The sequence below is a fragment of the Lissotriton vulgaris genome, chromosome 9, assembly GCF_964263255.1.
Source record: "Lissotriton vulgaris chromosome 9, aLisVul1.2, whole genome shotgun sequence".
NCBI classification, from domain to species: domain Eukaryota; kingdom Metazoa; phylum Chordata; class Amphibia; order Caudata; family Salamandridae; genus Lissotriton; species Lissotriton vulgaris.
Window position 1 is genome coordinate 968,446,267 of NC_141697.1, and position 14,079 is coordinate 968,460,345.

At 43.9% G+C, this 14,079-nt stretch overlaps 1 protein-coding gene across 1 annotated transcript in view; it reads left to right on the top strand.

The window, feature by feature from the left end:
- The window catches only part of DOCK3 (dedicator of cytokinesis 3), a 1,414,611-nt gene that overhangs the window by 1,350,152 nt on the left and 50,380 nt on the right, over positions 1–14,079 (top strand). Inside the window, exons 48-50 of the mRNA XM_086938817.1 lie at positions 7,296–7,431; positions 7,546–7,693; positions 8,013–8,131. Of these exons, the coding sequence (XP_086794943.1) occupies positions 7,296–7,431; positions 7,546–7,693; positions 8,013–8,131 (403 nt within the window). The remainder of the gene's footprint in view (positions 1–7,295; positions 7,432–7,545; positions 7,694–8,012; positions 8,132–14,079) is intronic.

Genomic DNA, 14,079 nt, shown 5'->3' on the forward strand with positions numbered 1-14,079 from the left:
TGTGTTCTCTTTCACAAGTCCGGTCTCTCAAGCACTCTTCTTCCTAAATCATCAGGCAAGTCATAGAGTCAGAAGTAGCACAAGAAGCTTAAGCACAAATCCCCCTCCTCTCACCACTCCCACCACAAGGAGTCACATGGTGCCCAAGGTTCCTCTGAGTTACGGCCTCGGTCTTCAATATCATTTCAGCCAAAGTTCCTAGGCCCATCATCGATAGTTCAGCAGAAAGAGGTCTTCAAAGAGGCGATGCTATGAATTTTCGGTACCCTATTGGATCCCTCTGCCTCGGTGCTCTAAGTATCTATCGCTGGCAGATCTACCTCCAATACCAACTGTGCCCTATCATACCATTCCAGTTTCAGATCCGACTTTGTGGCAAAGGCCAAGACCAGAACCTAGACCCTAAGTGATCTACGCTGTGACTCCAGATATTAAAGCCAGCACCGAGGTTGTTAAGCCACCACAACCTCCACCAAAATCATACTCATCTCATCCACTAGCACATTCAGATTTGGAGATGCTTCCAATATGCCACAACCTGCCTGATCCTTATGATGATGACAGCTCACATATTTATGATGATGAAAACCTTTTCTTGGTTCCCAAAGACTCCTGTCGCCTCAATACCTCCCCAGACAACGGCCTGCAATCACCCACTCCTGTTATAGCCACAGAAGAGACTGCCTCATCTGCAATGGTAATCAGGAGGGCAGCAGAGGTATTAAGACTAAAATTTCCCACCACTGAGGTCACAACCAATGTCTTCATGGTGATCCTGCAGCCAAGGCAGACCTCACAGGAGCCTCTTTTGCTGTTCATTGACAATAACTTCTGCGCAACTGGGTGAAACCAGGATTTTGCGCACCGGTCACCAGAGAGATAAGGAGGAGACATGGGCCTGCCCCGTGTGATCTTGCCTTTTTCCTACAACATCCCTCACCAGAGAACCTAGTAATCTAGGTATCTACCAACAGACTTAATCCCAATGCGTTTCGACTATCCCGCCGGGTAGAGAGTCGAACCGTATGGAGATGTTCATAAAGAGTTTGCTCTTCTCTGCTAGCCTTGCCCTACGTTCTGTTAATTCAACTTGTTTCCTGGATTGCTGTTTGAATGTGTTATGGGACATGGTGGCGGGGATCATGCCAGTTGTCCCGGAGAACCTTAGGACAAACCTTCAGCGCATCATATACAATGGTCAAGACTAAGCATGGGCGGAAAATCCGTTTCGCTCGCGGATTTTGCGGATTTTCGGTAAATTCGCAATCCGCGAGATTCGCGAATCTCCCGCAAAATCCGCAAATCCGCGAGCAGCGGATTTTGCTCGCACTGTTCGCGTGAGTTCGCGGCTTCCCAGTACAACTTCGCGCCCCGCGAATAAGTGCAAAATTGCAGAAATACGATCTTAGCAAAACTGAAACTACTTACCAGGTTCAAAAGTTCAGGCTCATCATTAGTAGCCATTTCCTGTAGTGCTTCCTGAGGGGCCCCTCCAGAGTTCAGTTGCCAGTTGCAACTATTATGTGACCCTGCTCTGAACCTCAGAATAGTTACACATATGCCACAAAGGTCCTGAATTACAGCTAAGGGAGACAAGCAGGAGCCAGGCTGGAAGTTCAAATCCATTAATCAGCCCCTAATTCATTATTGTCAGTTGGGGCAGGGCAGGTGTTGTAACTAATTTTGCAACAATGAAAGCACTTAGCAAGTGCAAAAGATCACTAATCAGGAAGCACTAAGGAAGCAGGTGCCAGCTAAAAGAATATTCTGTGACACATTAATCAGCCCCAAAATAATTCAGGTCACTTGAGGCAGGGAAGGTGTGCTTGCGTTGCCACAATAATGTACACTGCCTGGACAACCAGAGGGTGCTGTGATGAAACAGAGGGTGGCATGGGTGGGCCAGAGGGTGGCATGAGTAGTCAGAGAGTGGCAGTGGTGACAGAGAGTGGCAGTGATGAAGAAGAGTGTCCCAAACAGGCTGGACACGTAGAAACAACAAGTTCGCGAAACTTGCGACCCGACAGGTAAGTTCGCAATTTGCGAAATTGTACAAAACCCTCGCAAACTGGCAGAAACCCGCGCAAACACACAAAAAAATCCGCAAATTCGCGAGAATTCGCGGATTTTGTGGATTGCGAGTTCGCAAATCCGCAAAATTCGCGAACGCGAGATTCGCAAAATTCGCCCATGCTTAGTCAAGACGCAGCCAAGCATGTGGTTTGCTCGGCCTGGAAACTATTGACTGCTTGGCTAGGACAGTAGGGACAAGTGTGGTGCTTCAGGGCCATGCTTGGACTTGTTTCATGGGATTCTCCAATTATGTGTAACAATCTCTGATGGACATGTCATTTGACGGCACACGTCTTTAAATACAAGGCAGACTCAGGCTTGGAGTGCTTCACAGAAAACAAGGCCACTATATGTTCCCTTGGACTAGCACCACCTAAAAGGCAGTTCCCATAATAATTTCCAGTTTCCAGCAGAGGCCATACCAAACTTTGCGGCGGCAGGAACATACCTCCCAAGCCTTTTGAAGCAGAGGTCAGGGATCCAACCACCAGTGTCCAGGCCCCCAGGTGCAATAGACTATCCAATCCTCTGGCCCTGCACCCTACAGCCACCGTAAAACCACCTTAATTTGTTCTTGGAGGCATGGGTGCCCACTGGGAGGTCAGACAGCCTATTACACCCACATATGGCACAGCATCACATCAGACCGATGGGTTCGCCTTACCTTTCCTCTCCACCGATCTGAAAAAGCCTCCTGCACCTCAATGCCTTTTCGATGACCACTTATCCATACTGCAAGGGCAAGTTAAAGCTCTTTTGGACAAGGAAGCCATAGAGAGGGTGCCGGCATTAGAATGTCAGGACTGGTTGTTACTCCCATTACTTACTGGTGCCGAAGAAGGAGGGAGGCCTCCACCATATCCTCAATCTTCGCCTTCTGAACATTTTCCTCACTAAGGAAACATTCAAAAATCCTCACCCTGGCCCAAGTTCTATCTGCCCTGGATCCAGGAGATGGTAGAACTGCACAATGCCTATTACTACATCCCTGCCCTGATGTCCCACAGGCTTTACCTGAGGATTCAGGTAGGCCATCAGTACTTTCAATTATCAGTGCTTCCCTTTGGCGTTACCAGTGTACCTTGTTTGTTTACGGAGGTAATGGTGGTGGTCACTGCCTACCTTTTGAGGTGGACACACCAGTCTTCCCATACCGCAATGACTGGTTGCTCAAGGCAGGTTTCCCTTCAAACAGTCATAGATCACCTTCAGATGACAACCAACCTGTTGGTATTGCTAGTGTTTTTCATCACCATACCGAAATCACACCTGACTCCTTCAAGAGGCTCCACTTCATCTGAACCACCTTGGACATGATGCTCTATCGAGCCTTCACTCCGCCTTATCGAGTTCTTGACATTTGAACTATGATACTGATGTTTCAACCCTTGATCTGGGTCTCTGTGAGAGTGGCTCTGAGACTTCATATCCACTTGGCTCTTTGCATCCTGCCTTGGGCCATACCAGGTGGCATATGTGAGCTCTGCAGTTGGATCTGAAGTCTCAGCACCTGGGAAAAGTTTGGATTCCATCCAGATTTTGGAGAAGAATGCAAAAGATCTGCATTGGTGGCTACTGAACTGCAGTTGGGCGAGTGGCAGGCCTCTCTCCTTACCCCATTCTTGGCTAACTGTTGTGACCGATGCATTGTTGCTGGTTTGAGGTAATCTGTGAGCTGCCCCTTCGGGTGGACCTCCTGTCAAAGCAGCAGGGAAGAGTCCTGCACCTGAGCCTGTACAAACTAGACCTCTATTCTTGGAGATTGAGTTTTGTCAGTTGATAGCTTTTGATCTCCCTGAAATAGTGAGTGTCATCTTGGCAGGCAGGAGTCTCCCAAATAAAAAAATCCAGACGGGAGGCAGGGATAAGTTTGTTTTCTGGCTTTCTTCCACAAATATTTAACCTTTAGAGGCACAGTTGCCTGGCATATTACTATTTTGCTTATCCCTAGCCCACCAAGGCTTTGCTTTGTCAAAAGTTAAAGATTTCTTATTGGCTCATTATGCCTTTTTACGTTTACCTTATAAGACTTCTTTATTCATATCACCTGTTGTATACATTTTCTAAAAGAGCTGACCCATATGTTCCCACAACACGATTTGGGATTCCTCAGCGGCACCTAAGTCTGGTTCTCACTTTTCTCATGTGCACCACATTTGAGCCAAAACAGAGCTTCCATCTTTGATTGCTCACCTTAAAGACAGCGTTTTTGATAGGGATAATGTAAGCCTGTCTCATGAGTGAACTACATGCACTGTCTGTCATCAACCAATTAATACCTTCTTCCCAGACAAGGGCGTGCTCAGGACTAAAGCGGCACTTCTGCTCATAGTTGTCAACTTTCCTCCCCACACCTCATCCACCTAAATTGAAAGAGAGACTTAATCACCTAGACCCAAAGAGAGCTTTACATTGATTGTACCATGGACCATCAGGTGGCCGATCAACTCTTTGTAGGGTTCTCGGGGGCAAAAAAGGGAAATGCTCTGCAGAGGAGAACTATAGGTAAATTGTCTTGTGTTTCAAAATCTGCTTGTGCTCATTCTGTGAGATCAAAGGCTGCTACCAGTGCTCTGGTGCATGGTGTGCCAGTCTTAGACATCTGCCCGGCTGCTATGTGGGCATTAGTTCACACATTAATGAAGCCTGCTTAGTCAGGTCCAATGGGAGGGGCATTTTGCCCATTTTGTCCTGCAGGATTTCCTTGTCTGAACCATTCCACAGACCTACCAACTGGGGAGGTACTGCTTTGGTATCTCTTCACATGGTGAGAAATCTGCGGTTGGAGGTATTCATCAGAAGAACAAGTTACTTAACCTTTGGTAACGGTCTTTGTGGTCGACATTCTATCTAATAACAGATTCCTCAATGACCCACCCGCCTTCATTATCCGGGATATGAACTCTTCTATTCCACGCTAGTAAGATTCAATCTTAGACATCTGCATTCTGGAAAAATCTAACTACTAAGGCTCTGTGTCCAAGGGTGCAGACAGATATCAGAAAGAAACTGACATCAGCTGCGACTGTGTAAGGACCCTGATGCCACATCCTTGTTGGGGGGAACCCACCTATTGATACATATTGATGACACCTATTGATGCACAAGGAAATTGCTGAAGAAATTTCTCTGGATCCAGTCTGACACCAAAGGTTTTCACAAGATGAGAAATCTACAGTTAGATAGCGCATCCACCAGAAAGATTATTACCGAAAGGAACTTGTTTTTCTGTCCCAGGTGTTGTACTGGTGTCAGGCGAGGACAAATTGATGTAACAGCTATGGGCGTTTAAATGGAACGACCCTATCTGAATCCTCTTTGGGGCTCAGGTGCTATTAGTCAGAACATGGTTGGAGTCATGCATACCTGTGCCATTTGTTAGACAGCTTTAGTTAATAGGATTTTTTGTGTTTTTGAAATTTCACATCTTGAGTAAACATCCTCTGAGTAGAAGTTATATAGCTTGAACATGAAGTTAGGCTTATTCATCTGCAGGTCCTTCCATCTCCATTAATAACCCATCCTACCCTGTGGTTTACCCCAAATATTCTGTGAATGGCAGAAATGTTCAAGAACTGGGTACACTGGCACCAGAAGTTCTATACCTGGCACAGTCATTTTTGGTGAGGATGTGTGATGCACTGCTGATTAGCTCTGTAGCTATATCTCCAAAGTTAGTATTTCTTCTCCCCTCTTTGTAGTAGTTAAGAAAGATGTACACAAGGCTAATAAAGGACAATGTACCAGATAAAGAGTACCTCCTAGTGGTTTATCGGACAGAGTTAAGTCCTGAACAAATGTAAACCAACTATATGTGTGAAAAGATCCACATTTTATGGGGATTAGGATTTACAGATAAATATTTCAGAGACTACCTTTTGCTATTTTCTATTTTTTTAAGGGAGAACAACCCATTTTCCTTAATGGCATTCTTTTTCCGGAAATATTTAAGAAGTTGAGGTTCCTGGTAGGCAGTAAAATGAACCCAAAGAAGACAATACAAATATTGATCTTAAATGCACCCCCTACATCCCATAGCATTGTTGTGTGTGGTAACAGTATAGCTTCCTAGCTTTCCTAATTTTTTAGCGTTGGTGAATACTGGTGTGGGGGCACTTTAATTGAGGGCGGAAGCAAAGAAAGTTAATATTGATGAACTTTATCATTGAACATCATCTGGATATGAATGCCGAATGGATAAAATCAATGCAATTTTTAAAAAGATTTTAAACACTTTTTTATCACTAGCATTCCTCCCTAATTTGAAAGGATAATTCAAGATTGGAATGTCTTGAGGAGTAAACAGAACTCAGAAAGCAAACATCATAAGATACATTAAGGGCCTCATTTAGATGTTTGTGGAAATGAGAGGGGCGTGAAAAACCCCTTATCAAAGGTTTGACCTTAACAGTTTTCGTTTTTTTAATGTGACTGAATGTCAGTAAACCTTCTAACATAGTGGTAGTCACGGCCATTGTGCTAAGCATGCTCTAATGCGGATCCAGGGATCTAACAGCAAAACCGAACAAATGTTGTATAAATACCATGTCATAATAAAAAAGCATCTGAGCTGTATTACTGAGGTAAATCCCTTTGATAAGTTATCCCTGAAAAATTTACAAATAGATAGACATGAGGAACTCCACCATCGTGCTTGCTTGCTGACTTCCAATGAAGCATTGATCAACAGCAGCCTTCGACATAGCCCAGTCTCTCATTTCCAGTAGATCTAGCTCACCATTATCTGTGTTCAGGAGAAATGCTGTGGAACCAATTTGTTTTTCCAACAGAATGAAGCACGAACAACCACTTCACCAGATCTCCTATCATTTACCTGGGGATCCTTTGTTTGTGTAATTTCTCTCAACTTCCAAAATAGGCAATCTTGGGAAACGTAAAGCTCACGCATCAATTGACCATTCTAATTGACTGTTAGATGTCCTCTTTTGTGTTGTATGAACTCCTCACTTACTAATGTTTAGATTTTTATTTTAATGATGTTGCTAGCTCTCTATTTGACCTACTGTTAGTTCATCATGTGATTTTTTTGCCAAGCTTCCATGTAAAGCATTGTGCCGCCAAAGGGCCTTGTAAGTGCTATACAAAACATAATAATAGAAATAAATTAAATAAACAAACAATAAATAGATTATTACATCTTGACATTTTATGAAGATAATTTGATCAGTCAATAGATTGTCCTTCTCTCTCTCTTTTTTCAGTCCATTGAACATGCTGAGTTCTGTCCGACATTCCTCATCCTCGCTTTCCTCGCACACGTCCAGTGAGACGGGGAACTTGGTCATCTTGACCGACGGCTCTGTGGGCGAGCCCCCTGAGGATATATACCAGATGCAGGTGGGTGTGGTCTTCTGCTTTTACATAAAGGGTAAACACTTTGGGAGCTGTGCAAGATATGTTATTTAATTAGCAAGTGACTAGCCTCCTTCAAGTCTCTGATTTTCCCTGCAGCTTGTCTACCCTCACTCAAGGTACCAGGGATCTATCACCAATATGTCTGTGCTATCCTCATCCCAGGCCAGCCCCTCCACCTCCAGCCTGAGCTCCACGCACTCTGCACCATCCCAGCTGATCAACTCTGCACCCTCCAGCACACGAGGTAAGAGCAAAATTGCTGTCAGATCTTCAGAATTAATCAAAGCTAACTCAGGCAATATTTGGAGCTGTGCAGGTTTTGGTAGAATGTTCCATCTTTAAAATCTTTTTTTCAACCAAAAATTACTTGGGGTGGGGTTATGTAAAGTTTGGCAGATATGAGACATCTGCAAAATTGTCAGAAGTCTGCTCGACCCTATTTAGAGTGTAAATATTAGCAGAAGTGGAAGACCTAATCGATGCAGGTGAGACAGGTGAACAGGTCAAGGCTCAGTTTCACCTGTTTATAGCCTCACTAATGGTATGCTTTTCCTTGTGTTTAGGCTCCCCTTCTCTGCCTGATAAGTACCGTCATGCCCGAGAAATGGTGATGCTGTTACCAGCTCACCGTGAGCGGCCCAGCAGTGCTATGTATCCTGCAGCAATCATGGAAAACGGACAGGTAATCTTCTCGGGTTTAGCTTCTGGTGGAAAAAGCTATTTGTGGACTGGAAGAACATAGGAATAGTACATTTGATCAATAATGTGAGCTGTGTCTTTGTAATTCAGTTATACAATCTCTTTCTTTTTTATAACATGAACAGTGTCTTTATATGTGTTGTCTACTACACAGGGAGGGAGATTCCCTAAGTTTTCACACAACGCAGGGCAACAAGCAAAGTTGCTGCACTGCGTTGCGTGAAATGGAGAGAGCAGAAATACTCCATATCAACTAAGATATGGTGCACTTCTGATCCCTCCTAGCACTGGTGCACTGTGTGGGGACGTCCATGCTCCACCCATTGAAAGCCTCCCTGGCACAAGATAACGCAACACAGCACCATGCGCTGCCTGTCTTATGATAGACCGAGTTCTGTTTCTTTAGAGTCATAACACTTTTCTGTACCTTGCTTACCCATCTATGGCAATCTTCCAATCTTGCGCCCAAATAATCCTAACTCATGTACCCTATCCAACGCCTCCTCTCCTCGACCGCATTGCTCCACAATGGAGGCGGTGCATTCTCAGGCACTGCTGTGGGGATTGCGATCCACCTTTCTGCCAGCCATTTCATTTCAGTTCTTCCATTGTTAAAGGGAGGCTTTTTGGGGGCTGCTAGCAGGGCTCTGTTCCCCATTGCCCTCCACTATGGCCCCTGGGGCACACATGTGGTGTCCCCCCTAAATATCGCTGCATTGTGTGGCAGGCACAGCATGGTGCCTGCCACAGGGCGTAGGGAGTTTAAAAACATGACTTTTGGCATTGGGACTTTTGCTGCAGCCCTTTTCCGGGCCGCAGCAAAAGCCTTACTGCAAAGAGGCCTGTTTCCTACCCCCTCCATGGAGATAGGATCCTAATTTGGCAGTCGGGACCTCCAACTACCTGTCGGCTGGTCCCTTTACCACAACGATGCAGGTTGGATGCTTGTCCGACCGGCATTGTAATTGGGCCCCATATCTGTCAAAGGTTTTCGGATCACTATTTTGTCTTCCCCCAAGTGCATCTCCAGCTCAGATAAGGTTAAAGTTGGGGTTAGTTAATCAATTGCTCACCAGAAAAGGGGCCCATATATAAACTTGGAATAGAATCAAGTCATCTTCTGACAATAAACAATGCCAAGCTTTATGGCAGGAATTACAACAGAATATGGATGTGTCAGCTTGTAGGTATCTTAATCAATCAATTGAAGAGCTAGGAATTCAATACCTATGGAAATATTCATACTCTCAAAACAGTTTTCAAAAAGTATGTTAACTTCTCACTAAAGAAACTATCACTCTTTAAAGATAAGGAATTGCTGGCTACCAGATCTCATGCCTGGGATTCGATTAATAGATAAAAGACACTTGAGCAACAACTGTATCTGGAGGCAGCATGATCACATTCTTTAGAAATTGTTTTGGTGCATTACCAATATGTTTGCACCCCAGGAGAAAACATTGGAAAAAGATGGAATAAGCCAAACACAGAGTATCTCTGCAGATTGTGTAAATCAGGAAAAGAAAAAATTATTCTAATTGTATGCCTGTGCTTGGCTTTAGTGGAAGAACGACAATCAATGTTGAAAGCTTCATTTAATGAGCATAGTGTACAAACTTACAAACAGACAATACTATTGAGTTTAATTCCATCAGATTCTATGCTGAACTGCTGATACAGCAATTTTTTACAGTCTGCTGAGAAAACAATATTAGCTGTACTGTAACATGAGAAACTGCTCATCTTGGAATCTTTTTTCTTTTAGTATATTATGTCTTAATACTGCCACAATAGATTTTTATTGTTTTTATTAAATGTCTCTATTTTAGAACGATGTATTTATATTCCTGTTATGAAATGTTATGGTTTTTAATACCTATGCATAAATACATTTTAATTTACCTATTAGGTGCAAAAGGATGAATTTATATGCTGGAGTCTCACACATTGCAATTGTTGGCAGTTCTGAAAGACCATGATGTGCTCTATTGTCTTTCTTTGCTGAAATTTGATTGGCGTTGGTATACAGTCGAATGTTTGATTCTAAGAAATGTCACTTTCCTTAGGAAGACAAGTATGTTATTCTTTCAGGCCTGTAAATGCAGTTTGTGTATAAACTGGGAACTCTGACACTCTTTGCAAAATTATGCTTTAGGTTCTGTAGAACACAGACGATTTCTATAGCTATTATCAGTGTGCACAACTTATCAGCATGCACAGAAAGACTGTAGAGGAACAAAGGATCTGGGAAACTGGCCTTTATTATCTTGTACTCTACGCTGCATACACAAATATACCCATAGTTTCAGTTTTTTTATTAATAGTTTATTTCCATTTATCTAATCAGTTAGCTTAATATGTGATTAAGAAAATCCATATATTTCTAATGGATAGTTCTAACTGCAGATCACCTTTACAATATCCCTCAACCCTAGACTGTATCCTGAAGACCTAAAACATCATTGCTCCCACTTGCCAGTATATGGTGCCATGCGGCTCCATACTCACTTGTTTCTTCCCCAGAAGTGACAAACAGCGCAAGATATGTGTCACCTCTGAGCGACGACCTCAGTTGCTTTCATTCCGTGACTTCGTACTTGGATCATGGGCTCATTTGCAGTTCATCTCTTGTTGGTTGATTAGTTTGTTCTCTACATTTTGTCCAATAAAAAACAGTGTGCAAGGGAACATGTTTCCTCACAAAATAACAGGGGTTAAACCGTGTCGGACTGTCACAAGCAAATGGCTGTGAAAGACCCATATGAGATATGTGTCTGGTGTTTGGTTTCAGGGCATGACTCAAAGTTGTGCAAACAGTGTGCCCTCATGAATCCAAAGGAAATCTGAATATATGTAGTGCAGATGTACATCACTGAACACTGTAAGAAATCACAAAAGTCCTCCTCCCACTCGAAGTCCAATGCGCAGACCAAATGCCTGTGGTGAACCTTCATGCCCCAAGGATCCGCGGAGGCCTTCAGTTGGGTTACCTTCAGCAAATCTGTCTTCCGAGCCATCAGTGCCATCACTGCCTCCTGAGATCCTCTCCCTAGTTCGACTCTGACATAAAAATCCACACTGGTCTCTTTGATATCGACTCCGGCCCAAGGAGTACCCCATACCAATATTTGTGTCTGACCCCCAGCTGAACTCATCTCTGCCTCGACTGAGGTCATGTCCCAAATCCACTCCAATGCACCGTGTCTCTGTACAATCTGATTCAGATACGACAATGCTTTTACCACAGAGCCACCCTTCAGAGCTTCAACTATCTCTTGGGTCTGAGTCTGACCATATTCAACCAGCCTTCGATGATAATGCTAGAGACGATGGGAATGATTTACCCCCACACAATGAGGATAACAATTTTTACATTTATTTAGTGGAGGCTAGTGTGTTGGACTCTTCACTAGGTACAGGGATGGTTTCCCTTCCCCGGCCTTCAACGGAGGAGTGTGCTTTATTTGCTGTGGTGATATGTTGCATAGCTGAGGTATAGGACTTACAACTTCTTTCTATGGACGTCAAGGCAAACATTCTGACTGAAGTTCTACAGCCTGGACAGGCTTTCTCTGAACTACTGCTACTTCTCTATAAAGCCGTGACTGACACATTACTGGGTACTTGGGCTAAGCCTTGATCTTGCCACAGGTGAACAGCAGCGGCGGCCGGCACAGGTAAGCGAGGGGCACATGGCGCAGTAGGGGGAAAGTTGACGGACAACAAAATAGATGTTATTTATTTATCAGTTCAATTCAATTCAAGTAGTCTTTATTCGATTATAAACAATCATAAAAGACATATGTACAAAAAAACATTTAAAAACCAAATTGGCTGATAAAACATATAAAATATCAAGAATAAAATCAGTAAAATCCATTTCAAATCTTGACTCAGTACATACAAAAACTTGTATCATCAAGGATAAATAAGGTCATAGCCAAGGGATAGACCCACAATTAAATGCAACAAGAGATTCACAAGGAGTAAGCACATATTAACCTGTTTATATTAGAGAGTACTGGAGCACCAAGCTCAGCGACCCTGTTACATGGTGGAATATACAGTGTTAAGATGATTACATAAATACATAATTACATAGTTACATAGTGCCCTGCATCCTGATCCTTCTTATGGCCCACGTCCAGCTCCAATATTTTGCCATAGCCACCAATACGACTTTGCTGGTGTCATATTTCATAATAAGCAAAGCCATTTGGGAGGATCTTGTTCCCATTTTGGCGCAAACTGGCTAGAGCCATTTTTTACGTGGCACCTTGTATGCGGGGCAGACGAAGAGGATATGCGACAGAGTCTCTTCCTCACATAAACAGGAGTGACAGAGTGAGTCTTGATCAGACCCCCAGTTTTTAGTAAACAATTTTATAGGGATGCTTCTCACTCTAAATTGGTGGTAAAGCTTCCTGTCTCCAAAACTGGTAATGGTGTCCCAATAGACCTCCATACTATGCTCAATTTTATGGCACAGGAAGAGGCCTGTTAAGGAATCTCTGTTCCCTGAGAAAAGAAAAAATTATACCTATTCCATTATCTGTCAACTTATGGCCGCTCCCACCCCACCCCGCCTCACCACCCCACTGCGTTTACCTGTGCCGGCCGCCGCTGGTGAACAGGCAGGTAGCCAGATTCTACAGGCTGTCAGGTGACTTTGATTTCTTAATACAACACCCCACACCAGAAAGTCTGGTGATCCAAACTTCCATCAGTAGGGTAAACCCCAATTCTTTTCCTACAACCCCCATACCAGAAAGCGAGTCTAACAGAATTGAGGCATTTGAAAAATGTTTCCATTGGCTAACCTAGCCCTGAAGTTGGTCAGTGCTAGCTGTTTAATCGGACAACACTCTCTGACATGGTCTTTAAGATCTTGCCCTGAAGTCCCTAAAATTATAGGCTCCAGCATGGTCAGGATGCAGCCAAATGCATCATACAGTCTGGTTTGGAGTCTATTGCCTGCTTCGCCAGAGCAGATGAAAGTAGAATGGTGCTTCAGTGTCCCAAATTAATAAGATCCAGAGGTTTCTCTGGAGATTTGCAACAATCAGATTCGCAAATGCATTTCGACTGGCCTGATTAACGAGAAGGTTTATTCTCTAGGGTCATTTTAATGAGAGCCAGGCCACAACATGTTTCCTGGGACCCTCTACTCCTGCTAGGCAATTTCCTCAGCAAAATTGTACCTTTGAAGTCTACTCCAGAGGTTTGCTTATTAGCAGTGGCCCTGCTCACTGGGATATCCAGGCCAGCAGGGGCAATAAATTTCCCAGTACCTCACGCCTACAGTAGCAGCCTCATAACTGATTTAGTTTGCCCTTAATGGCACTCAACCACCCTGTGGGAGACAGGTTCACACATTTCCTCATGAACAACATCTGAAGATGATGCCTTTAAATCGGTCAACATGGCTATGCCCTACCATTCCTTTCCATTCCACCACATCTTCTGCCTACATCAGAGCGGCTTTCACATGAGCACTTATCCATCCTGCATCAAATGGAGAATGCCTTTTTGGCCAAAGGAGTCATAAAGAGAGTTCCAGTCACAGAAATAGGGACCAACTCTTATTCCCACTATTTCCTTGTGCCAAAGAAGAATGGAGGCCTTTGTCCAGTTTGAGCTCTCCGCCCATAGGAGGAGTATAAATTAATGATTCTCACGTTAACCCAAGTTCTGTCTGCACTAGATCCAAGTGACTGGATGATGTCTTTGGATCTCAGGATGCCTACTTTCATGTTCCCCTCCTGCAGTCCCACGGATGTTACTTGCAGTTGAGGGTTGGCTAGGAGCATTTTCAATGTGCCCTGCTCCCCATCGCCCTCACACGGGTCTTCACAAAAGTGATGGCAGCGGTCACAGCACACCTTTGGAGACTGGGGACTTCAGTTTTCTCTTACCTTGATGAATATATGT